General features: G+C 45.2%; 1 protein-coding gene across 1 annotated transcript; it reads right to left on the bottom strand.

Annotated features, from left to right (window-relative positions):
- Nucleotides 1–345: 345 nt before the first annotated feature.
- Nucleotides 346–26,304, bottom strand: KCNS1 (potassium voltage-gated channel modifier subfamily S member 1). Its single transcript, XM_040331307.1, has 2 exons — nt 25,124–26,304; nt 346–1,211 (listed from the first exon to the last, which is right to left on the bottom strand). Exons 1-2 carry the CDS (start codon nt 26,087–26,089, stop codon nt 822–824), a joined length of 1,356 nt encoding a protein of 451 aa, XP_040187241.1. The 5' UTR covers nt 26,090–26,304; the 3' UTR covers nt 346–821.

The following is a 26,304-nucleotide window of genomic DNA, read 5'->3' as shown; positions in this document are numbered from 1 at the left end:
ATGCGCACTGGGATACGTCCATAGGACGGCGCATGCGCCGTTCGTTTTAAGTACTTGTATGGCACTCGGCCCATCATTTGCATGGGGTCACGTTTCATTAGCATGGCTCACGCCCACTTCCACCTACGCCGGCTTACGCCCAGGGAACCCAGCGTAGTTTGGGAGGCAAGTGCTTTGTGAATTCGGTGCTTGCCTTTCTGCGCTATGTCGGCGTAGCGCATATTAGATACGCTAAGCCGGCATAAATATGCGCCAATGTATGTGAATACGGGCCATGATTTCCTCTGCAGCCTCAGCTGCACTGGACAGTGAATGGATGGGAAGTGCTCTGTGCTGAGAGGCTTCCTGTTCATTCACAAACACAGTTTACTATGCTTCAGTTGTAAATGAACACAGTGAGTGATTGTGTTCACTGTGTTGATTTAAAAAAGTAAGGGGGTGGTGAACTACATATTGACTATCACTTTCCCCCCACTCTCCATCTTGAACTATCCCCTGCAGCAGATGAGGGAAACCAGCAGCACTGTGGGGCGGAGGGCAACATGGGGGAAGCCCAGATAGTAGGGGGAAACTGCACTGTACAGAGTGATTACACACCCCCTGCGCATGCCTATGCTTATTACTAAAGGAGGTAACATTAGTGGCATCTTCAACACTGCACAATGGAATTACCATATATACACCATATTTTATATATAATACAGGATCATGGACCTTACTGGCTTATGGTCATGACCCTGGAACTATTCATTGGCTGCTCACTATTGTAGGGTGTGCAATGTCTCTGTTTATTCATTTGCCGCACAGCTTCCATTTGCTGGTTATAGTTCTGTAAGGCTCTCTGATATTTTATCGCTATCGTCTTGTGGTTCCTGGCTCGGCCTCCTGTCACTGTTCCTCACTGCGTTCTCCAGGGCTTTCTGTCTCCGGTAGAAATGTGAAAACTTGTTGAATATTATAGTTATCGGCAGGGCCACCACCAATATCCCACCCAGGATACAGCCGGAAGCGGCTAATTTTCCAGCTACGGTGGCTGGGACAACATCGCCATAGCCTACAGTCGTCATGCTTACAGTTCCCCACCACCAACAGGATGGGATGGTGTCAAACCCCGTGTCTTCATCTTTCTCTGCCGTGTACGCCATTCCAGAAAAGACTAAGACTCCAACAGCCAAGTACAGTAGTAAGATGCCAACTTCTCTGTAGCTGTGCTGAAAAATAAGAGCAAAACACAGTTAGGTTGCAACATGTTAAGCCAGGGATTTCTCCAAATTTAAAAAACACACTATTAGCCGGATTCAGGTAGGGACGCGTATCTTTAAGGCGGCGTAGCGTATCGTATTTACGCTATGCCACCTTAAGTCAGAGAGGCTATTCACAAAGCACTTGCCTCCTAACTTATGGCTGCGTAGCGTAAATGGGGCCGGTGTAAGCGCGCCTAATTCAAATGAGGATGGGGGGCGTGTTTTATGTTAATGTTTGGTGACCCGACGTGATTGACGTTTTTTACAAACGGCGCATGTGCCGTCCGTGTACATATCCCAGTGTGTATTTCTCCAAAGTACGCCGCAAGGACATATTGGTTTCGACGTGAACGTAAATTACGTCCAGCCCCATTCACGGACGACTTACGCAAACGACGTAAAATTTTCAAATTTCGACGCGGGAACGACGGCCATACTTAACATTGGCTAGGCCAGCTATTTGTTGGAACAACTTTAAGCCTGAAAATGCCTTACGTAAACGGCGTATCTGTACTGCGTCGGCCGGGCGTACGTTCGTGAATAGGCGTATCTAGTGATTTACATATTCTACGCCGAACGCAATGGAAGCGCCACCTAGCGGCCAGCCTAAAAATTACACTTTAAGATACACGCCGCTCGTATCTTAGCCTAATTTAAGCGTATCTGGTTACCAGAATACGCTTAAATTTGCGTCGACGCAGATTCAGACTTAGGCTGGCGTATCTACTGATATGCCGGCCTAAGTCTTTCTGAATCTACCTATTAGTCTGTAGGGTTCAATATTGAGTTGGCCCACCCTGTGAAGCTATAACAGCTTCAACTCTTCTCGGAAGGCTGTCCACAAGGTTTAGGAGTGTCTATGGGAATGTTTAACCATTCTTACAGAAGTGCATTTGTGAGGTCAGGCACTGATGTGGACGAGAAGGCCTGGCTTGTAGTCTATACTCTAATTCATCCCAAAGGTATTCTATTGGGTTGAGGTCAGGTCTCTGTGCAGGCTAGTCAAGTTCCTCCACCCCAAACGCGCTCATCCATGTCTTTATTGACCTTGCTTTGTGTACAGGGAACAGTCTAGCATAGGGAATGCGTTTGATCTGTTATTATATACTACCTCTGGATGGAGGACAAATTGGTAGAATTTTTTCTACAGGTGAAACTCGAAAAATTAGAATATCATGCAAAAGTTCATTTATTTCACTAATGCAACTTAAAAGGTGAAACTAATATCATTGTGATGATTATGGCTTACAGCTCATGAAAACCCCAAATCCCCAATCTCAGAAAATTAGAATATTGTGAAAAGTTGCAATATTCTAGACTCAACGTGTCCCACTCTAATCAGATAATTAAGCCATAACACCTGCAAAATGTTCCTGAGCCTTTAAATGGTCTCTCAGTCTGGTTCAGCAGGAATCACAATCATGGGAAAGACTGCTGACCTTACAGTTGTGCAGAAAACCATCATTGACACGCTCCATCAGGAGGGAAAGCATCAAAAGGTAATTGCAAAAGAAGTTGGATGTTCCCAAAGTGCTGCATCAAAGCACATTAATAGAACGTTATGTGGAAGGGAAAATGTGGAAGGAAAAGGTGCTCAAGCAGCAGGGATGACCGCAGCCTGGAGAGGATTGTCAGGAAAAGGCCATTCAAAAGTGTCGGGGACTTTCACAAGGAGTGGACTAAGGCTGAAGTCGGTGCATCAAGAGCCACCACACACAGACTGGTCCTGGACATGGGCTTCAAATGTCGTATTCCTCTTGTCAAGCCACTCCTGACCAACAAACGTCAGAAGTGTCTTACCTGGGCTAAAGAAAAACACACCTGGACTGGTGCTTAGTGGTCCAAAGTCCTCTTTTCTGATGAGAGCAAATTTTGCATCTCATTTGGAAACCAAGGACACAGAGTATGGAGGAAGAATGGAGATCCACACACTGCAAGATGCTTGAAGTCCAGTGTGAAGTTTCCAGTCTGTGTTGATTTGGGGAGCCATGTCATCTGTTGGTGTTGGTCCACTGTGCTTCATTAAGTCCGGGGTCAACGCAGCCGTCTACCAGGAGATTTTGGAGCACTTCATGCTTCCTTCCGCAGATGAGCTCTATGGGGATGCTGACTTCATTTTCCAGCAGGACTTGGTACCTGCCCACACTGCCAAAAGCACCAACACTTGCTTCAATGACCGTGGGATTACTGTGCTTGATTGGCCAGCAAACTTGCCTGACCTGAACCCCATAGAGAATCTATGGGGCATTGCCAAGAGAAAGATGAGACATGAGACCCAACAATGCAGAAGAGTTGAAGGCAGGGCCGATCCTAGGCGCTGCAGAGGTGGGGGCACCGAAGCTCCAAAGTGCTCCCCTCCCTCCTCCTTGTCCAGAGGTGGAGCGCATGCAGCGGGTGCTGCAGTTCCCCATCCCGCTTGCTCTCTCCGCTGGCAACTGACAAGAGTGCATACCTCCTGTTGTCCCCGGAATCCGGGCTGGGTACCACAGCAGAGCCTAGTACCGGAACACGTTTCGGCACTAGGCTCCACTAATTAATTCTGTCCGGTGTGCATGGAGCAGTCTCCTGTCTGCCCCGCCCCCTCTGCGTGTGTCGGCTCTTCTCCCATAGGTGGTGTGATGAGAGGCTTCTGGGTTGGCCGGAGCTGCTGCCAATCATCCCGTGCACTCCCAGAAATGCTCTCCGAGTGCCACCTTCCAAGTAACCAAAGATGCCACGTATGCCCCGCCCCCTGTAATGGGCTTCTGCTCCCAGCACGCCCGAGCTACAGGGATCTATTGGACAGGAACTGATCTATGGGGACACCTGATGTGGGGGCTCTGATGGGGACACCTGATGTGGGGGGCTATGATGGGGACACCTGATGTGGGGGGGGGCTCTGGTGGGGGACACCTGCTGTGGGGGCTCTGATGGGGACACCTGCTGTGGGGGGCTATGATGGGGACACCTGATGTGGGGGGGCTCTGATGGGGGACACCTGCTGTGGGGGGGCTCTGATGGGGGACACCTGCTGTGGGGGGCTCTGATGGGGGACACCTGCTGTGGGGGACTCTGATGGGGTACACCTGCTGTGGGGGGCTCTGATGGGGGACACCTGCTGTGGGGGGCTCTGATGGGGGACACCTGCTGTGGGGTTGCTCTGATGGGGGACACCTGCTGTGGGGGGCTCTAATGGGGGACACTAATGAAGACTTCTTAGAAGAGCATCTCTGTGTTTGAGTCGTAGCCATAGAAACATTTGTATAGGGGAGGAGTTAGTAAGATGACCACGCCCATGTGGGGCGCTAGAAATTTTTCTGCACCCAGGCGTCTGTGACCCTAGGATCGGCCCTGGCTGAAGCCCACTATTGAAGCATTCTGGTCTTCTATAACACCTCATCAGTGCCACAGGCTGAAAGCTTCCATGCCACGCCGCATTGAGGCAGTAATTGCTGCAAATGGGGCCCAAACCAAGTACTGAGTACATATGCATGCTTCTACTTTTCAGAGGTCCGATATTGTTCTATGTACAATCCTTGTTTTATTGATTGCATGTAATATTCTAATTTTCTGAGATTGTGGATTTGGGGTTTTCATGAGCTGTAAGCCATAATCATCACAATTACGACAAATCACGGCTTGAACTATCTTGCTTTACATGTAATGAGTTTACCTCATATATTAGTTTCACCTTTTAAGTTACATTAGTGAAATAAATGAACTTTTGCACGATATTAAAATTTTTCGAATTTCACCTGTATATCATTTTCTCTGTCAGATTATCCATTTTAATGTGCAGTGATGTTGATAATTGATGTGTAACCTATTGGTTTCAAAGAAATGTTTAGTTGTAAGTCTAGGTTCACACCTATCTGTTTTTTAGTGCGCTTTGCAGACCCCTACAACCACCAGCCAGGGTTGTGGGGAAGAGGCCCTTGTCCCCATCAACATGGGGCATGGGGATAAGGTGTCCCAAAGCACCCCCCCCCCCCCCATGTCGAGGGCATGTGGCCTGACCTGCCAGACTTAATGGAGTTGTAAGGGCAGAACGTTTTTTTATCTTAAGGCATTCTATGCCTTCTAGAGTCCAGTCCATAGGAATGTATGCAGAGCATTAACCACTTGCTTACTGGGCACATAAACCCCCTTCGTTCCCAGGCGAAATCTCAGCGTCCGGCACTGCGTCGCTTTAACTGACAATTGCGCGGTCGTGCGACGTGGCTCCCAAACAAAATTGGCGTCCTTTTTTCCCCACAAATAGAGCTTTCTTTTGGTGGTATTTGATCACCTCTGCGGTTTTTATTTTTTGCGCTATAAACAAAAAAAGAGCAACAATTTAAAAAAAAAATATATTTTTTTTACTTGTTGCTATAATAAATATCCCAATATCCCATATTTTTGTAAAAAAAAAAAAAAATCGCAATAAGCGACTGGTTTGCGCAAAAGTTATAGCGCCTACAAAATGGGGAACAGAATTATGATTTTTTTTATTATTTATTTTTTTTACTAGTAATGGCGGCGATCTGCGATTTTTATTGGGACTGGGATATTGCGGCGGACGTATCGGACACTTTTGACACAAATTTGGCGCCATTCACATTTATACAGCGATCAGTGCTATAAAAATGCACGAATTACTGTATAAATGTGACTGGCAGTGAAGGGGTTAACACTAGGGGGTGAGGAAGGGGTTAACTGTGTAGCCTGGGTGTGTTATAACTGTGTGGGGGGAGGGGGGTGACTGGGGGAGGGGACCGATGCTGTGTCTCTATGTACAAGAGACACAGATCGGTCTCCTCTCCTCTGACAGCACGTGGAGCTCTGTGTTTACACACAGAGCTCCACGTCCCTGCTGTCACCTGCCGTGTCACCGACGATCGCGTGTACCCGGCGGACATCGCGGCCGCCAGGTACACGCATCGGGTCTTCGGCGATGCGTCGGGACAGTTTTTACCCGCCGCGCGCCACCCAGTGGCGCGCGCGGGTAATGCACATAAAAGGCCGTTTTTAAACGGCCACTTGGCACTTGAGAGCCGCGCTGCGGACGTATTTCGTCTATAGCGCGGATCTCAAGTGGTTAAAGCCAGCACACTCAACCAGCATCCTGAGGGCACTACTCTCTACAGAGTGCAGATCTCCCTAAAAAGCTGTCAGATATCTGCAAAAACACACTCAGTCCCCCCAAACAATTGTATCCCAGGTTCCTTGCAACAATAGAGCAAGTTTACCTACATCTCTGATGGCCTTGGTCTCCTACCCTTTCTCCATTCCAGAGCTGCAACCTCCATAAGGCTCTTCAGCATTTGACACTTCCAGGAGTGTCGGATACCAATGCATTATTCCTCCAATCCCTGGAGAGGTGAGTATAATGGCTGTTGTTTTGCTGTGAACTTCAGGTAGTTTTTTTTTGAGACGAACTGAGAGTTGCTCTGACTGGACTAGATTACTAGACTAAACATTTTCACTTGCTAATAATTGATATGTTAGTCCAGGGGTATAGGCAACCCCTGGGATGGGAGCCACAAGTGGCACGTAAAGCCTCTTTTGCCAGAACACGACTCCCTCCCCATCAGCAGAGCAGCGCAGGGAAGTGTCAGTAAGAAATAGCTTCTGCCGCACTGTTGCATTCCAATCTCAGAAGTCCACGGCCCACACCGCACCTGCACTGAGGGGGAGGCACTGTGCCCCCACACATGCACTAAGGGGGAGGCACTGTGCCCCCACACCTGCACTAAGGGGGAGGCACTGTGCCCCCACACCTTCACTGAGGGGGAGGCACTGTGTCCCCACACATTGTAAAAGATGGGAAACATTGTTTTGTTCTCTAACTTCGCTGTAGATGCGATAGTCAGTATTTGTGATGGTAAAGAGATTGGGTGCAGTTCTGCTGGGGGGGGGGGGGCCCTGTTTCCAGGGAGGGAGCACTGTCATTGGCCACTGCTAAAGCCAAATAACAGTACTGCTAGCCCCACCCACCATTTGGAGGAAGATGAGTCGCTTGGTTGCCACTACCAATCTCAGAAAGAAGGGATTTCACTATGATTGAGAAAACCACAATCAGGTGACAGTTTGTGGAATTACTGTTGAGCTTCTGGGAACTTTGTTGAAATATATATATATATATATATATATATTGTGGCAGCAGGCAGGTTAAATTCCCTGGTTGCATCCAGGATACAATGTATATATCCCCTAGGTTCAGGCTTTATGCCAGTTTATACCTCTAGGGGGAGTGCTGGGAGTCCTGCTGGGAGGACTTTATGAGCCCAGCTGAATTAGGTGGGCTTGTTAGGTCCTCTACAAAAACTCCCAGCATGCAGAGAGATGTGCTCCAACTTGGAACCAGACCTGTGTGAATAGTCTGGGGAGTGTTTTCTGTGCGGTGAGACAAAGGGAGTTAGGGACTGGGGCAGCATTAGGCTGTACCCAGGTGTTAGTTAGGGACACCGATGTGTTTAGTGAGCGGTCAAGTGACCAGGGTTTATTTTGTGTTTCTTTTGTTTCTGTCACATTTATTTTTGTATATAGTTCAAATAAAACCTGCACCTTTTTGTTTTCCTCCTACCACCGTCTGCTGTGCCTAATTGTTTTTGTGTGCTGAACCCATCCAGGGGGTCACACACACCCGCTGCCGGGCTAACCCCCTCAGAATATATATATATATATATATATATATATATATATATATATATATATATGTGTGTAGCCCTCTGGTCCTAAACTGGGGCTATAATGTAAATTTATGTTTTGGCTGGCCTGTAGACAGCTCAGACTGATTGTACATTTTATCTGATCTTTCCCTAATAGTAATTAGGTTGTGCATTTCTCACTGTTGCCAGTAGGTGTCACTGAAACCACAGACCAGTATGACATAGTATAACTAGGTTGGGTTATGAATATTTATTCTTCTTCCAGCCAGCCCAGTAGGAGGTTCTTGGCCACTGGTGCATTCTGGGAGAGGATATATATTATGGCGGGCCATGTACTTCAGCTCTTTTGCCTCAGGCCCTCCTGGCCTGAGGACACGTTGCTCAAGTGAGCTCTGCAAGTAGGCCTAGAAGGCTGTGTGGGGCCTACCAATCCTGAGGTGGTCCTTAGGCTGTCTTGCCTGGCGTGGAAGAAGCCAAGCCAAGATGAGTAGATCCAGGGGAGGACCCTTGATGGAGAGAGCCAGAATGAAGGCTGATCTCTCAGAAGGACCTAGTGACTCCTTTGGAGGATGCAAACTAAAGTGTGCTTACAGTGTTGCCGGGTCAGCTTAAAGGTTCTGACACTGTGAAGCTGAATCTTGTTCTACATCTAAAATGTGTTTGCAATATCGCCAGGTCGGCTTAACCAGTTAGCAACCGCCCTATAGACAAAATACGTCTACAAGGCGGTTGCTTAACTCTGGGAGGGCGTCAATGTACGTCCTCCCAGGGCGCGCACACGGGAGTCTCCGTGAACGCCGGGTCCTCCGGACCCGGCTGATCACGGATCACGGTAAATCGCCGCTGATAGCGGCGGTTTACCACGTGATCGCTCCGTCCAATGACGGAGCGATCACTAGTAAACAAACCGGCGTCATGTGATGACGCCGGTTCCTCCCTCTCCTCTCTGTACCGAACGGTACAGTGTGAGAGAGGAGAGGGGAGAGAGCGGAAGCAGCAGCAGCTGCTGCTGCGGGCTGGATCTGTGACACATGTAGTCACAGATCCAGCCATCCATCCCTCCCTGTGCAATACTCTGCAATGTCCCCATACTCTGCAATGCCCCCATACTCTGCAATGTCCCCATACTCTGCAATGCCCCCATACTCTGCAATGCCCCCATACTCTGCAATACCCCCATACTCTGCAATGCCCCCATACTCTGCAATGCCCCATACTCTGCAATGCCCCCATACTCTGCAATGCCCCAAAATACTCTGCAATGCCCCAAAATACTCTGCAATGCCCCGCAATACTCCGCAATGCCCCGCAATACTCCGCAATGCCCCGCAAAACTCCGCAATGCCTCCCAAAACACCACAATACTCCGCAATACCCTGCAATACTCCGCAATACCCCGCAATACTCCGCAATACCCCACAATACCCCGCAATACCCCGCAATACTCCGCAATACCCCGCAATACCCCACAATACCCCGCAATACCCTGCAATACCCCACAATACTCCGCAATACCCCACAATACTCCGCAATACCCCACAATACTCCGCAATACCCCACAATACCCTGCAACGTCGTCTATGGGGATTTTTAAGTAGCGAAGTTTGGCGCCATTCCACGAGCATGTGCAATTTTGAAGGGTGACATGTTGGGTATCTATTTACTCGGCGTAACTTCATCTTTCACATTTATGCAAAAGAATGAAGAAAAAATACTAAATTTGCCAAATTTTATAACAGAAACAAAGAAAAATTATTTTTTTTTACAGAATTTTCAGTCTTTTTTCTCTTATAGCGCAAAAAATAAAAAACCCAACGGTGATTAAATACCACCAAAAGAAAGCTCTATTTGTGTGAAAAAAAGGACGAAAATTTCATTTGGGTACAGTGTTGTATGACTGAGTAATTGTCATTCAAATTGTGAGAGCACCGAAAGCTGAAAATTGATCTGGTTATTAAGTGGGTTTACGTGCCCAGTGGTCAAGTGGTTAAAGATTCTGGTACTGTGAAGCTGTACTTTTTCTAGATCCAAGAAGTCTGTAAGTGATCTGTTAGTGGTAACCCTCTCTCCTACTACAGATGGGCAGGGTGGTACAGTGGTGAAACAGATTTGCAGGGGGTACAGTGATCTGAGGTGTGAAGATGCAGGAATTGGGGCTGATCTGAGCACTGGATGGGCAGGAATTGGGGCTGATCTTAGTACTGGAGGTGCAGGAATTGGGGCGGATCTGAGCACTGGGGGTGCAGGAATTGGGGTGGATCTGAGCACTGGAGGTGCAGGAATTGGAACGGATCGGAGCACTGGAGGTGCAGGAATTGGGGCTGATCTGAGCACTGGAGGTGCAGGAATTGGGGCTGATCTGAGCACTGGAGGTGCAGGAATTGGGGCTGAACTGAGCACTGGAGGTACAGGAATTGGGGCTGAACTGAGCACTGGAGGTACAGGAATTGTGACGGATCTGAGCACTGGAGGTGCAGGAATTGTGGCGGATCTGAGCACTGGAGGTGCAGGAATTGTGGCGGATCTGAGCACTGGAGGTGCAGGAATTGGAGCTGATTTGAGCACTGGAGGTGCAGGAATTGGGGCTGATCTGAGGACTGGAGGTGCAGGAATTGGGGCTGATCTGAGCCCTGGAGGTGCAGGAATTGGGGCTGATCTGAGCCCTGGAGGTGCAGGAATTGGGGCTGACCTGAGCCCTGGAGGTGGAGGAATTGGGGCTGATCTGAGGACTGGAGGTGCAGGAATTGGGGCAGATCTGAGCCCTGGAGGTGCAGGAATTGGGGTGGATCTGAGCCCTGGAGGTGCAGGAATTGGGGCTGATCTGAGCACTGGAGGTGCAGGAATTGGGGCTGAACTGAGCACTGGAGGTACAGGAATTGGGGCTGATCTGAGCACTGGAGGTGCAGAAATTGGGGCTGATCTGAGCACTGGAAGTGCAGGAATTGTGGCGGATCTGAGCAATGGAGGTGCAGGAATTGGAGCTGATCTGAGCACTGGAGGTGCAGGAATTGGGGCTGATCTGAGGACTGGAGGTGCAGGAATTGGGGCTGATCTGAGCCCTGGAGGTGCAGGAATTGGGGCTGATCTGAGGACTGGAGGTGCAGGAATTGGGGCGGATCTGAGCCCTGGAGGTGCAGGAATTGGGGCTGATCTGAGCACTGGAGGTGCAGGAATTGGGGTGGATCTGAGCCCTGGAGGTGCAGGAATTGGGGCTGATCTGAGCACTGGAGGTACAGGAATTGGGGCTGAACTGAGCACTGGAGGTACAGGAATTGGGGCTGATCTGAGCACTGGAGGTGCAGAAATTGGGGCTGATCTGAGCACTGGAGGTGCAGAAATTGGGGCTGATCTAAGCACTGGAGGTGCAGAAATTGGGGCTGATCCTGAGCACTGGAGGTGGAGCGTGAAGTTGAAATTTTTTTGTTATAAAATCGGCACACTCAATTTCTTTGAAAACATTTTTCAGCACACTCAGCTCAAAAGGTTACCTACCCCTGTATGCTGGACTGTTGTGCCGAAATGTGTTCTAGTGGTTTAAAGTCAAACTGTGGGCGTCCGCAACCTGTCCCCGAAGCCGATACGAGTGTCCAGCGGGCACGATGAACTCTGGCACCCGCGATCGCTTGTGATAGAGCGAGAACCGGGATCTGTGTGTGTAAGCACACAAATCATGGTTCTGTCAGGGGAGAGGAGACAGATCGTGTGTTCCTACTAAGTAGGAACAAAAATTTGTCTTCTCCTCTAGTCAGCCAGATTCTCCCCTACAGTTAGAACACCTCCCAGGGAACACATTTAACCCCTTGATCGGCCCCTGGTGTTAACCCCTTCCCTGCCAGTGACATTTATACAGTAATCAGTGGCTATCTTTAGCTCTGATCGCTGTATAAATGTCAATGATCCGCCACAATGTCGCAGTCCAGATAAAAATCGCAGATCGCCATCATTGCTAGTAAAAAAAAGTAACAATAAAAATGCCATAAATCTATCCCATATTTTCTAGACGCTATAACTTTTGCGCAAACCAATCAATATGCACTTATTGCAATTTTTTTACCAAAAATATGTAGAAGAATATATATCGGCCTAAACTGAGGAAGAAATTTGTTTTTGTTTTTTTAATTTGGGGATATTTATTATAGCAAAAAGTAAAAAATATTGTTTTTCTTTAAAAAAAATTGTCATGCTGTCTGCTGCTTCTCTTTTCACTGTCAAATCACAAGACAGGCAGGAGACCTGTGTGAGTAACTTAACTCTTGCAGCAGAGAAAAATGAGTTCTCCATCCCTGCCAGACATAGTGGTGTGGTAGAGCTGTGTAAATCTGAGAACTGGATTGACATAAATACAAGGGGCCGGATTCACAGACGTATCTATTGATACGCGGCGTAAGTTCAAGGATGCGCCGTCGTATCTATGCGCTGTATTCAGGAAACAAGATACGCCTGAATTTTGCCAAGATACGACCGACGTAAGTCTCCTACGCCGTCGAATCTTGGGTGCATATTTACGCTGGCCGCTAGGGGCGCTTCCGTTGATTTACGAGTCGAATATGTAAATGAGCTAGATACGCCGATTCACGAACGTACTTGAGCCCGTCGCAGTAAGCTACACCGTTTACGTAAGGTGTACGTCCGGCGTAAAGTTGCCCCTGCTATATGAGGCGCAAGTAATGCAAAGGTATGGACGTCGGAACAAGCGTCGGATTTTACGTCGTTTACGTAAGTCGTACGTGAATGGGGCTGGGCGTAGGCTACGTTCACGTTGTTGCCATTCAGCCGTCGTATCCTACGGCGTAAATTCGACATGATTCTGAGCATGTGCCGTTCGTTCGGCGCTTCATTTACATGGGGTCACGAGTCATTTCAATACAACACGCCCACTACCAGCCTACTTTGAATTAGGCGGGCTTACGCCGGCCCATTTACGCTACGCCGCCGTAACTTAAGGAGCAAGTGCTTACTGTACTTGCCTCTCTATGTTACGTCGACGTAGCGCATATGGGATGCGCTACGCCAGCACAGAGATACGCCGATCTCTGTGAATCTGGGCAGGTAAAACAGCTTCTTTCTAAGCATGTGATCGGTGCATTTAGTGGTTTGCCCGGAGCTCAGCTTGAATTACCAAAGTTATTCCGGGTAACCTATTGCGGAATGCATTAGGTGAAACACTGGGTTGTTTTAGTGGTGCTAAAATCTCCTTTGCCTTTTACTTCAGTGGGAATGTTTCCAACAAGATAATCGCACTCTTTTCACAGTAAGTAGTGGCTAGGGTGAAAGCACCATAAAAGCTTTGCTTATCTTTATTTCATAAGCTTAATTCAGAGCTGAATTGTTTAGTGTGCATCTCTAATAAGTAGTGCTTCCCTGCTCAGTGCTCACATTTAAAGTGGAAGTGTCATCAAGTCACTCTATAGATATTGAAATTCCTCCTGGGCAGTGAACACCCATACAGAAAACACTACAGACAACAACAGTGGGTACCACTCCATTTAAAGCAATGGTCTATTTAATTGGGAGATGAAATCATGGGCATCTACACCCACTTTATTAGGTACACCTTGCGCAAAGCAACGTATGGGTACGTTGCTTTGAAATTCCAGCCGTGCACGCGCCCGCCACAAGCTCCGTGACAGTGCCCGCCGCACCTGCAGACTCGATGTCCACCGGTTTTCTACGATCATGCCAGAATGGGGGGGATGCCGTTGTAAACAAGGCATTTCCCTGTTCTGCCTAGTGATAGGACATTAATCTTCTGCTCCCTGTCATCGGGAGCAGCAATCAATGTCGTGTCACTGGTAGCCCATCCCCCCACAGTTAAAATCACTCCCTAGGACACACTTAACCCCTTCCCTGCCCCCTAGTGGTTAACCCCTTCCCTGCCCCTAGTGGTTAACCCCTTCCCTGCCAGTATCATTTACACAGTAATCAGTGCATTTTTATAGCACTGTTCGCTGTATAAATGACAATGGTCCCAAAATAGCGTCAAAAGTGTCTGATATGTCCGCCATAATGTTGCAGTCACGATAAAAATCGTTAATTGCCGCTATAACAAGTAAAAAAACATATTTGTAAAAATGCCATAAAACTATCCCCTATTTTGTAGACGCTATAACTTTTGCGCAAACCAATCAATATATGCTTATCGCGTTTTTTTACCTAAAATATGTAGAAGAATACGTATTGGCCTAAACTGAGAAAAAAATATATTTTTTTAAATATTTATTATAGCAAAAAGTTAAAAATATTAAATTTTTTTCCAATTTTTTTAAAAACATTATGGTTTATAGTGCAAACAATAAAAACCACAGAGGTGATCAAATACCACCAAAAGAAAGCTCTATTTGTGGAAAAAAAATACGTCAATTGTGTATGGAAGCCACGTCGCACAACCGCGCAATTGTCAGTTCAAGCAATGCAATGCCAAATCGCAAAAATTGGCCTGGTCATTGGGCAGCCAAATCCTCTGGGGATGAAGTGGTTAAGTGACTGTTGCCTTTCTATCCTCTCGAGCCAGTCTGCCCATTCTCCTCTGACATTAACAACTGCCATTTATTGAATATTTTCTTTGGACCATTCTCTGTAAAGCCTAGAGATGGTTGTGCGTGGAAATCCCATAAAATCAGCAGTTTTTGAAGGGAACTCCTAAGTCATCAGCATACCAAGACATTTTGGACAATTTCATGCTCTTAACTTTGTGGGAACAGTTTTGGGATGACCCCTTTCTGGGTTATGGATGAGTGGGTTTGGGGTGAAGGAACTTGAAAGGCCTGCACAGAGTCCTGACCTCAACCCAATAGAACACCTTTGGGATGAATTAGAGCAGAGACTGTGAGCCAGGCCTTCTTGTCCAACATCAGTGCCTGACCTCACATATGTGCTTCTGAGAAAATGGTCAAACATTCCCATAAACACACTCCTAAACCTCGTGGACAGCCTTCCCAGAAGAGTTGAAGCTGTTATAGCTCCAAAGGGTGGGCCAACTCAATATTGAACCCTATGGAGTGAGACTGGGATGGCATCAAAATTTGTGTGTGTGTAAATGCAGGCGTCCCAATACTTTTGACAGTATAGTGTATATGAATGGTTATCATTGGAAAACATGGGAAACGACTTGTCATGCGACTTTGATGTCCAAAGTTGCATAACAGGTTGCACAAGTGTGAATGGAGCCTTATCAATTTTTGGTGAGTGTGTTCAACTTTTCTCATGCATTTCCGGGACCTTTATCATCTAGGCATGCCATATATCTGAGTGGGGATAAACAACTTCATAGATTTCCCCTTTTCCTACACTTTAACAGTTTTGCAGTATTTTGAGCTTGTAAAATACTAAAATTGGTCTCACTAACCATTGGGGAATAAAGAAAAACCTCTGTCATGCATCCTGGGACCTGCAGCACCAGGGGATTCCATATCTAATGAAAAGGATGGCACCTTTCATGCCTTTTTCTATCCCCACAGCCTGGTACGTTTCTGCAATATGTCTAATTTTACTAACTTTATGGGGAGAACAATACCATGTACCCTAGGAACATACTATATTCATAGTTGCCATACATCATGTAATTTTATCTTCTTCCCTTTCTCACACCATAGCATATTTCTACGTAACCTCTAAATTTCTAAACTACTGTCAGGGCTGGGCTCAGCCCTTCCTTCTCTGAGCTGGCCGCTCAGCTGTCGGCTAATTGCCAGCTCCTATCTCTCCACAGTGACTCACCTGTTGATGATCTTGCTCGTCAGTCCTGCCTACTTAAGCCTTCCAGCTCAGATGATCTCTGCCTTCGCCTTGGTCAACATCACAGAGACTATCTCCTGCGTTCCTGTTGAAGACTTTCTTGGCTGATGTTCCTTCTGGCTCCAGACCCTACATGCTGTTCTACTACGTTTATCTCTGGCTCTCTGACATTTGGCTTGGCTGACTATCCAATCCGGTTCCTGAACTCTGGCTATGTTTTGACTACGCTTACTCTGTTTATCTTTTTATTATTATTAAACAAGTGTGATTTAACTGTACTTCTGTTTCGTTCTGATTCATGGTTTCTGACAACTAGCCCCATTACCTTCAACCATTTCAGACAAACAAGGACAACTGTTCTCTTGTATCCCATGGATCTGTATCATCTGTGGATGCCATATGTCATAGAGAGTACCATCTGACCACCTTAAACAACGCACCTTGAAGATTCTAAGGCCACATGGAGAAATTTTGTTATGGTACGATGAGGCTAAAGTTGAATTATTTGGCCTCGACAACAAACAATTAGGTAGATTCACAAAGAGTTAGGCCGGCTTATCAGTAGATAAGCCGGTCTAACTCAGAATCTACGCCGACGGATGTTTAAGCGTATGCTCAAACAGAGATACGCTTAAACATATCTAAGATACGACGGCTTGCGCCGTCCTATCTTAGATTGCAATTTTTCGGACGGCCGCTAGGTGGCGCTTCCATTGCGGCCGGCGTAGAATATGTAAATGAGTTTCTACGTCGATTCCCGAACGTACGCCCGGCCGCCGCAGTCGCTTTACGCCGTTTCCGTAAGGCCTTAGGCGGCCTAAAGTTTTTCCACCTATGAGGTGGAATAACAATGTTAAAGTATGGCCGCCGTTCCCGCCGCGAGGTTCGAATTTTTTACGTCGTTTGCGTAAGTCGTCCGCGAATCGGGATTTACGCTGTTTACGCCCACGTCGAAATCAATAGGCCCGTACAACGTACTTAGCCGCAATGCGCACTGGGAAATGTAGGCGCCCGGCGCATGCGCAATATCAAAAAACGTCAAAAACGTGAGGTCAAGCCTCATTACCATACAACACGCCCCCCTCCAACCCATTTGAATTAGGCACCCTTACGCCCGCCGTGTTTACACTACGCCGCCCTAAGTAAGGAGGTAAGTGCCTTGAGAATGTACTTGCCTCTCTTACTTAAGGTGGCGTAGTGTAAACACGCTAGGCTACGCCGACCTAGTTTTGCGCACCCCTACCTGAATCTACCCAAATATGTCTGGTGGAAATCCGGTACAGCTCACCATCCAAATAACACCATTCCTACAGTAAAGCATGGAGGTGATAATATCCTGTTATGGGGGTGTTTCTCTGCAGCAGGGACTGGAGCACTTGTCGGGATAGAAGGAAAATGGATGGGGCAAAATACCATCAAATTCTTGAGGGAAATCTGCTGCCCTCTGCCAGAAAGGCTTCCAACATGGCAATGACCCAAAGCACACAGCAAAAATGAGCATGCAGTGGTTGAAGGAGAAAAAGGTGAATCTCCTTGCATGGCCTAGTCAGAGCCCAGACCTAAACCCCATTGAAAATCTGTGGAATGATTTGAAGACTGCAGTCCACAAACGGTCACTATCAAATTTAACTGAACTTGAGCAGTTCTACAAAGAAGAGTGGGAAAATATTGTAAAGTCTAGATGGACAAAGTTAATAGAGACATATTCCAACAGACTAAAGGCTGTAATTAAAGCAAAAGGTCATTCAGAAAAATACTAACACAAGGGGGTGATCCTTTTTCCAACTCAGTGATTCTGTTTTTTGTTTTTGTTTATGTTTTTTTTCTGACATGTTGGTTTTATATCTTTCACTTGGAAGTTATACGTTGTACTAGTAAATACAGCTGGATGAAACAAAAACTGTGTCTGTCTTTATTTCAGGCTGTAAAGCAGCAAAATGTGATTATTTTAAAGGGGGGTGATTATTTTCTATACCCACTGTATAATCTCATCAGGGAACCCCTGTAAATAACCAACCTTTTACGCCCCAGACCTGTGCTTCCATGGATGCTATATAACACAGGGCCTGCAATTAACTCACAAAATTCTCAAATTTACCAATATTAAAATTACCCCAAACATCTCTAACCACAAAGAATAATCCTCTTCTATGATATATGGCAGTTGTGTGGGATTTGTAAGCATGGCCTGGAACAGATGCGGCTCTAGGCTTTGTGAGGCCTTAGGCAAAAATTAGACATGAGGCCCCACTCACGCCCATAATGGGAAAAATAATTCAAGCAAGAAAAATGGCTGCAGAAAATGCACGGATCTAGCACACAGGTGATCAGCACCATTTCCAGGGCACCCTCCTCACCCTTCAGACATATTCAGCCAATGCAAGAGGGGGGAAGAGAGGGGGAGGTGAGAAAGAGAGAGGGGTGATAGAGATCCGATGGCACCAACATTAGTATTGATCACGAGCAAATAAGGCGGCCGCAAGGCCCCTGTGAGTGCAAGGCCTTAGGCGACCGCCTAATTAGAGAGCCGCCTCTGGCCTGGAATTCTTCACAAAAACATGACATTGTTCTTTGTTCTAGACCTGTGGGCAATTACATTATATTTCTCTAAAAAGGCTGAAGGCACTTAGGTTAGTGAAGATATTTTGTAGTTTGTGAGCATCATAGGGTATTGCTATTATATGTGAACTATCTGAATAGTTCACCACAGTTCCTTGAAGTGAATTAGGGTGTCTTGATTCGCTTAGACCAGGGTTCCTCCAAAGGTTGCTAGGGTTTCCCTGAGCTGTTTCTGATTGACCTCCCATTTGATGGTGCCTGCATAGTTTTGGGGTCAATGTCACTTGGCAGAGCCAGCTGAATGAACCCAGATGATCTGTTTGGCTGTGTTAAAGGTGGCATTCTGACCACCACTGTAAAGAGGGCATTTTTTCCAGTAGCCATTCATTTCAGAGACATTTTTTAACACTGATCACCAATAAATTGGGTTTAGCAAGCGTTCTCCAAGACCTTAAAATAATTTCAAGGGTTCCTCTATGTTGAGAAAGGCTGGCTAAAGTAGACTATAGGTGACTTATTTTTGATCAGCTGGCCGGCTGATCAAAAAACACGGAGCGGATTCCCTCATCCACAAATTCAAGGTTGGTAAAGGAATCCTACCTGCTGCGCTATTGTATTCTGACAGTGGGATTCCTCCACTGCCCAGGGCCATCTTACTGAGTGGGCACCCCTGGGCACAGCCCGGGGGCCCCACGTTCACCTGGGGCCCCATCACAGTTGGACAAATAGCTTTAGACAGGGGAGTGTCAGTTGGTGCGCTCGAGGTGTGCTGAATGAGTAGTGGGAGCTTGGTAGGGTGCATTTATTCCTGGCCATTCCCGGGTGTACTGCGGATGTTCCGCAAGCGGAGGAAGGTGTTTCTGGTGCTGTGGAGAGCCTTAGTTAGCTGGTATCTTCGGCGGTGTACACCTTCACATCACCGCCGAAGATACCAGCTAACTAAGGCTCTCCACAGCACCAGAAAGTTCAGAAACACCTTCCATCACTCGCGGAACATCCACAGCACACCCGGGAATGGCCAGGAAACCTGTAGTTCAATCCAGCTTCTCCTCTCCTCCCCCTCCTTTCATAGCTGCTGAGCTGCTCCATGCTCAGGTAGCGAGAAAATCGGTTATTTACCATGAACAGGAAAACTACAGTTTGCTTTAATGTGCAGCCTGACCTTGTAAAAGCAATTTAGAGTAATTGTGAGATTTAGGGACAGTGCACAACTCTAATTTGGCATATGGCAATCAATGAGTTCAGGAATTCCATAGAGGAGGGCCTCCGATGAGGGGATCAACTCACTCTTATAACTCTACCCATGGAGGGTATGGTGACCCTAGAGGCAGTTATGGTTCCCCATATGACAGACGTCACAGATATGATAATTCGAGAGATGACCTTAGGGATTCCTTTCTAAATCAGCCTCCAAAATCTACATCTAGAAATAACACGGCCTCTACATATAATAGATTTGCCCCTCTCTCGCAGCAGTATGAGGACAATCTAGTTGATGACCCTGTTATCTCCAGACATCCCAATCAGTATGTTGAACATTCTACTGGGTATAGACAGGTTCAACAGGAAACCCCCTCTAATGTTGGAAGATTCGATCAATCTCGTCGTTTTTTTCAATTGGCCAACTTCAGACCCAAAAGGGGACACGACGACAGAGAGGAACTAGAGGGGGTAGGAGGATCAGGTCCAAAAAAAAGGAAGCAATAACCATCAATGGTGTCATTAATTTGAGCTCTGCTCAATTATCACAGGGTGAACAATTGGTGCTCAGTAAAGGTCTCAAATTTGCACCCTCTCATACATTGAACAAATTTGAGACATTTATAGATGCCCTTGAATTTATTCGCAAAATGAATATTAGAAGGCATTTTTTGCTCAACCCTATGGGGAATTCTAGTTAAATAGCTCCTGCAATTAGAGTTCCAACATCAGAATCAGAAGCTTTGCCAGTAAATAGTACTTTGACCAATACCGTTAATACGGTCCCAACTCGTCATACCAACTTTTCAAATGCCTCTTTATTTAATACACGAGTTTCCTTGCCCCTTCTATTCAAACTTTCAAGGAGATGGTTCTTAAGGATATTACAGCTTTGAAAATTCCTAAGTTTAGGAACGATTGTGAATTTCAGAGCAATTTAAAGCAAATCTGTGAACGTAACTAGGGTAAGGAGACTGCAATACTACTCATGGGTGCCTTTTTCTGGTGGATGAAGTTCGCTCTATCCTTCTACCAATCTTTTGGATGACCATTTGGATTAACTCCATGAGGACAGCTTTATCCCATGTGGATAGATTTTTTATATTTTTTTACTCATCAAATGTAGTGGGACTTTTCTTCTTTATTTCCTTTTTAACTTTTTTGCACTTATACTTATATGTTTTTTGTGTCACATATTGTTTTTTTCACTATAATCTGATATTGTGAGACTCAACTCTCATTATTCACCAGGTATTGTAGCCATACACAAGATCTGTTTACATTAGATTATTTTTTCAATTTTCTTTGAGCACTGTGCTGTATATTCCACAATCAATGAGTTCATTTGGACTGGTGAATGAATGTTTAGCACATTATGGAAATTACAGTACATATTAAATTACAGTTCATATGTAGGCACATTGATGGCCCAATACACTAAATATGCCATAGATTATTGTACAGAGTGGGCAGTCAAATTTGGGAAATACAGAGAAATTGAGATCTTGTGTGAATGTTTAAGGAATCTGGGCAAACCTAATGTTTTGCTATATAGGCATTTTTTTCCATTCTAATAGTATGTATTAGGCTTTTTGGATAGGCTCCAAATGGTTGTCTTGCAGTAATGTGTGTTAAAATCCCCTATGTTACTGAATGGAACATCAACACACATACACAGTAGACCTATTTGCGCTATAGTGCGCCACAAAGCTACGGCTATTTTTACATAGTTGCATTGGTCCAGCCTTGACCAATATAAGTATGTGTGTCACACCTGTGCAGGGCAGCCATCAAAAATGTTGGGGCCCCCTACATAGCTTCAGGCCTGGGCCCAGAGGGGCCTGACCCCCAACATTCCCCAGGGCCCGCCCACTGGCCGTCCCACTGAGTACTTTGGTGCACCCATTTTTATTTAAACACTATCCCCACCTCCGCCCAGCATCATCCACCCCTCTACATAATTTATCCCCACCTCCAACCAGCATCATCCATCCATTGCTACAATATATCCCCACCTCCGCCCAGCATTATCCATCCCTCTCCACAATATATCCCCACCTCCGCCTAGCATCATCCATCCCTCTCCAAAATATATCCCCACCTCCGCCCAGAATCATCCATCCCTTGCCACAATATATCTCCACCTCCGCCCAGCATCATCCATCCCTCTCCACAATATGTCCCCTCCTACGCCCAGCATCATCCATCCCTCTCCACAATATATCCCCACCTCCGCCCAGCATCACCCTTCCCTCTACACAATATATCCCCATCCACACCCAGTATGGATGATGCTGGGCAGAGGTGGGGATTTATTATAGAGAGGGATGGATGATGCTGGGTGGAGATGGGGATATATTATGGAGAGGAATGGATGCTCGGCATAGGAGCCATTCAAAGAACACTTTGCATTTTCTCAATTAACGTAAACCATTCTCTGATTGGACGAAGTGGAGAGGCTGGGCGGAGGTGGGGATATTCAGAGAAAGTGTTCTCTGAATGGCGTTTGTGACCCAGAAACTATCGGTGATCACTCCAGCAGTGGTGCCTGCTACAGTGTTTTTCAGCTTCCAGGGGATCGTCCAGGTATGACACATACATATTTACATTGTTTTTTTGTGCTTTCTTTTTTTAATCATTTTAATTTTATTTTTTCTTAACTTTATTACTATCACAAGTGGGCTGACAAGCCCCCTATGTGATTGTATTGAGGGGTAGTAGCAGATTACCATCTCTTTTCTAATAGACTCCTGACCCATGGTCTGAAGTTACTTTTGGGTGAACCTTAGTTCACCCAAAAGCAAAAATGTAATATACTGTATTGCAGCTTACCAATGCTAGAAATGTGGTGGCTGCATTCATTTTATTTGTTAGGCTTTTTTTTATTTATGCTCACCCATTGATTCAGTCAGTTATGCCGGGTTCACACATATGTGGCCATAGTTTCATTGTGGCAGTCCGGTGGAGTTCTGTTCACCGGTTCAGGTGCAATTCAGGTGCAAATTTTTACCTGAAATAACACCTAAACCAGACCCAAAAACAGGACCCTTTTCAAAACTGCACCGCGGCCACCCCCACACGTGTATGAACTGGCTCCATCAAAAGACGGTTCACATGTTCACATGTTATGCAAATTGAATGCGGTTAAAAATGCTCACATATATGTGAAGCAAGCCTAAGTATGATATCTTTCAAATTCCTTTGACAGCAAAAGTGGCAGCTAGAGGGTTGAGACAAACCCTTTAACACTAATTGGGGTACTTACAATGGTCAGATTTTATTTATTCATGTAAAATCTTTATCTCAAAAGAAAAAAAACTGTAACTGCTTAAAAAGTGGTAGCTGGAGTTGAATTTAATTTGTTAGTCACTTAATTAAATCCATCTAAATAAACCAGTCCATTTAACAATACTGTCTTCCGACAATGCTGCTGTCAAAGGTGTCTCTGTTGATCCTCTATATATATTATATAGGTGAGTCACCCTAAGTATACACTAGTAGATTTTTGAAGGAACATTTATATGAAAAGTTATATGAGGATTCTCAGTATATGCAGGTCAACCAAAGTTTTGTTTGCTTTTCACATTTCATTTTGGAATGAACAGGCTTTCCCGAACAAATGCATATAGTTACATAGTTACATAGTAGGTAAGGTTGAAAAAAGACAATAGCCCATCAAGTTTAACCTGTGTAGGTGTACATGTGTCAGTGTCTATAGTTATTTCCCATATCCCTGTATGTTTTGTTCTCTAAGATGCACATCCAAGAGTCCACATCCTTATTGCCCTGACAGTGAAACCCCCCTGCGCAGCTTAAGGTTAAACTTCTTCTCCTCTAATCTCTTTGTGTGGCCCCGTGTCCTCTTACACTTCTTGAGACTGAATTGTTTTTTTCCTATGTTGTGGTCACCATTGAGATTTTTGTAAATCGCTATTATGTCTCCTCTCAAGCGTTGTTTCTCCAGCGAGAAAAAATGTAGTGCTTGCAGGCATTCCTCGTAATTGAGGTCCTCCAGTCCCCTTATTAGATTTGTTGCCCTTCTTTGGACTCTCTCCAGTTCCAGAACATCCCTTCTGAGGACTGGTGACCATAACTAGACAGAATACTCTAGATGTGGCCTAACCAGAGTTTTATAAAGTGGCAGGATTATAGTTTTATCTCTGGAGAATATCCCCTTTTTTATGCATGCTAATATTCTACCAGCTTTGGTAGCTGCAGCTTGACCTTGCATGCTATTGCTTAATATTTCATCTACTAGGACCCCCAAATCTTTCTCCTTCCTTGATTCCCCCAGCGGTTCTCCCCCTAGTGAGTAGTTTGTATTTATGTTTCTTGCCCCCCAAGTGCATTACTTTACATTTCTCCATATTAAACCTCATTTACCATGTATTTGCCCTCTCCATTATTTTGTTCAGGTCTTTCTGTAAAATTTCTATATCCTGATGGGAAGTTATTGCCCTGCATAATTTTGTGTCGTCTGCAAAAACTGAGATTGAACTATGTATCTTATCCTGTATTATGAATACATTTAATAGAATTGGTCCCAAGACAGAACCTTGGGGTACCCCACTCACCACTCCAGACGAGTCTGAGCATATGTTGTTTATCACCACCCTTTGGACATGCCCCTGTAACCATTTTTTTACCCGAGAACAAACCTTGTGGTCCTTGCCTGCAGACCTCTATGGGGGACTATATCAAATGCTTTTGCAAAATCCAGGTACACTAAATCCACAAGCCTCCTTCCCGTGTCTAGATTGGCAGCTCACATCCTCGTACAATATTAACAGATTGGTCTGGCAAGAACGACCTTTCGTATACCCTTGCTGATAACTACTAATGATATTTTTTTCTTCTGTAAATTCTTGGATATAGTCCCTTATCTCCTCCAATAATTTACCTACTATTGATGTTAGGCTGACTGGCCTGTAGTTTCCATGGATTTGTCTCTGTCCTTTTTTGAATATTGGTACCACATTGGCTTTTCTCCAATCAGCTGGTATGCTGTCCAGGAATATTAGGAACAATGGTCTGACTATAACCTGACACTTATGCCCCGTACACAAGATCGGAAATTCCGATAGCAAAAGTCCTGATGTGAGCTTTTGAAAGGAAATTCCGACCGTGTGTAGGCTCCATCGGAAAATCTGGAAAATCTGATCGTCTGAAGCAATAGGCTCGTCCTAGTGTTGTATGTCACCGCGTTCTTGCCGGATGAAAGTTCAGAGAACTTTTGTGTGACCATGTGTATGCAAGCCAAGCTTTTTCCAACGGAAAATCCTATCGTGTGTACACTGTTTGAAATCTGTTAGTTCGAGAAAAAATTTCCATCCAGTAAATTTCATGTTACTGCAGTCTAAAACATACGTCCGTTTGACCCCACTAATGATTAGAAGGTCAAATGAATGTCCTTAAAACTAAACATTTTAAAGGAAAAGTCTACTCGTTTATGGCCAGCTTACGATGGCAAGTGTGTTATTGGTCAGCCCATCTAATTAAAATAAAGGAAAAATAGCCTTCAAACTAAAGCAGCCACCACATCTAAGGATTGGTAAATTGCAATATATTATATATTTGTTTTTGGGTTTAAATACAATTCAGTGCAAAAATTGTAAATATTGTCCAAGCCAGTTGGTATTCTATCAGAGTTGTTATTCTGTTTTCTAACTTTAATTTTACGATGTTGCCCAATACTTTTAGGTGATGTCTTTGTGAAAAACCAAGAAAATTATAAACATAATTTACATAGTATTTTACCTTAAGCGTTGCTCCAAGTGACCGAAGGCCAGTTGAATGTCGTGCCAATTTGAGGACTCGAAAAATCCTCATAAGTCGAAACACTTGTACAACCTTACCCAAATTTCCCAACTCATAATCACTGCCAATGGTCAAGTCTACCAAAAGAGTGAAGTAGAAGGGTAGAACAGACACAATATCTATCAGGTTTAATGGATGCTTAAAGAACTTCTTCAGGCTGGGAGCAAGAAGTAGCCTAGAAGACACTTCAAATGTGAACCAGGAGATACAGAAATACTCCAGATTGTGGAGGACAGGGTCATCGATGGGAACATCATCCTTGTCTACTTGTTGATATTCTGGCATGCTGTTAATACACATTGTTGATATAGATAGAATAACTACACAGATAGAAATAAAGCTGAAAATTTTGCTTGGTATTGAATAGCCGGGATTCTCCATAGTCAGCCAGAGCCTTTTCCGCAAATTGCCACACTGCAGTGTGTTGAAGTGCATGAGGTCTTGATTAAAGTCAGAAATTTCATCTACAGATGTATCCACACTGCTTACTTCACTCTCTTCATCCCAGTTCCGTCTTCTACTTTCTAACTTACGCTCATGGTATCGATAACTACAGCAAGAGTCTAAAAAAAATTCACTTATTTCCCAGTATTCAATTTCTTGTGAGAATGAAAAAGCGCATAAGTCATCCATCATGTGCAACTTTCCCGTCTCATAAAAATAAAGAACATATGGGAACAAGCCAGGGTTTCGGTCAAAGTAGAATTCCTTCGACACCAAGTCATAGTCATCACAGATCTGTAGGATGGATTCTTCAGAATCGCAGAAAAGCAATCGCCCCAGCCTGGTGTTTGGAAACTGTGATAGCATGATGGAGCTAATCCGCTTCTTCAATCCTCCAATATTTATGTTAATGGCGTGATCTTTAAAGTTGCCAATCCAAAATGCTTTGCTTTTATGGACCATGGTCACCGCCAGCTATTTTACCATGTGCTCCTGAAAAACAAAACATAAAAAGGAATGAAGAAAATTTTAATATGACTACTAAGCTCAAGTCCTATAGATCTGGGTTTTCATTTAGTGGGGTTTCTGGACTTGGGGAAAGTACATTTTTTTTAACAGACCCCTCATATATCACAATTAATTTCAATAATAATTAAATTAAAAGTCGCGCACACTAG

This window comes from Rana temporaria, chromosome 12 (assembly GCF_905171775.1).
Source record: "Rana temporaria chromosome 12, aRanTem1.1, whole genome shotgun sequence".
Lineage (NCBI taxonomy): Eukaryota > Metazoa > Chordata > Amphibia > Anura > Ranidae > Rana > Rana temporaria.
The sequence above is the reverse complement of the archived record's forward strand: the minus strand, read 5'-3'. Positions and strand labels throughout refer to the sequence as shown.

What these genes read in the sequence shown, in the direction of transcription:
- KCNS1 (XM_040331307.1), bottom strand. Translation starts at nt 26,089, where the DNA reads ATGGTCCATAAAAGCAAAGCATTTTGGATTGGCAACTTTAAAGATCAC. An exon ending in CACTTGGAGCAACGCTTAAG is followed by an intron (nt 1,212 to 25,123) that starts GTAAAATACTAT and finishes CTTATTTTTCAG; the next exon opens with CACAGCTACAGAGAAGTTGG.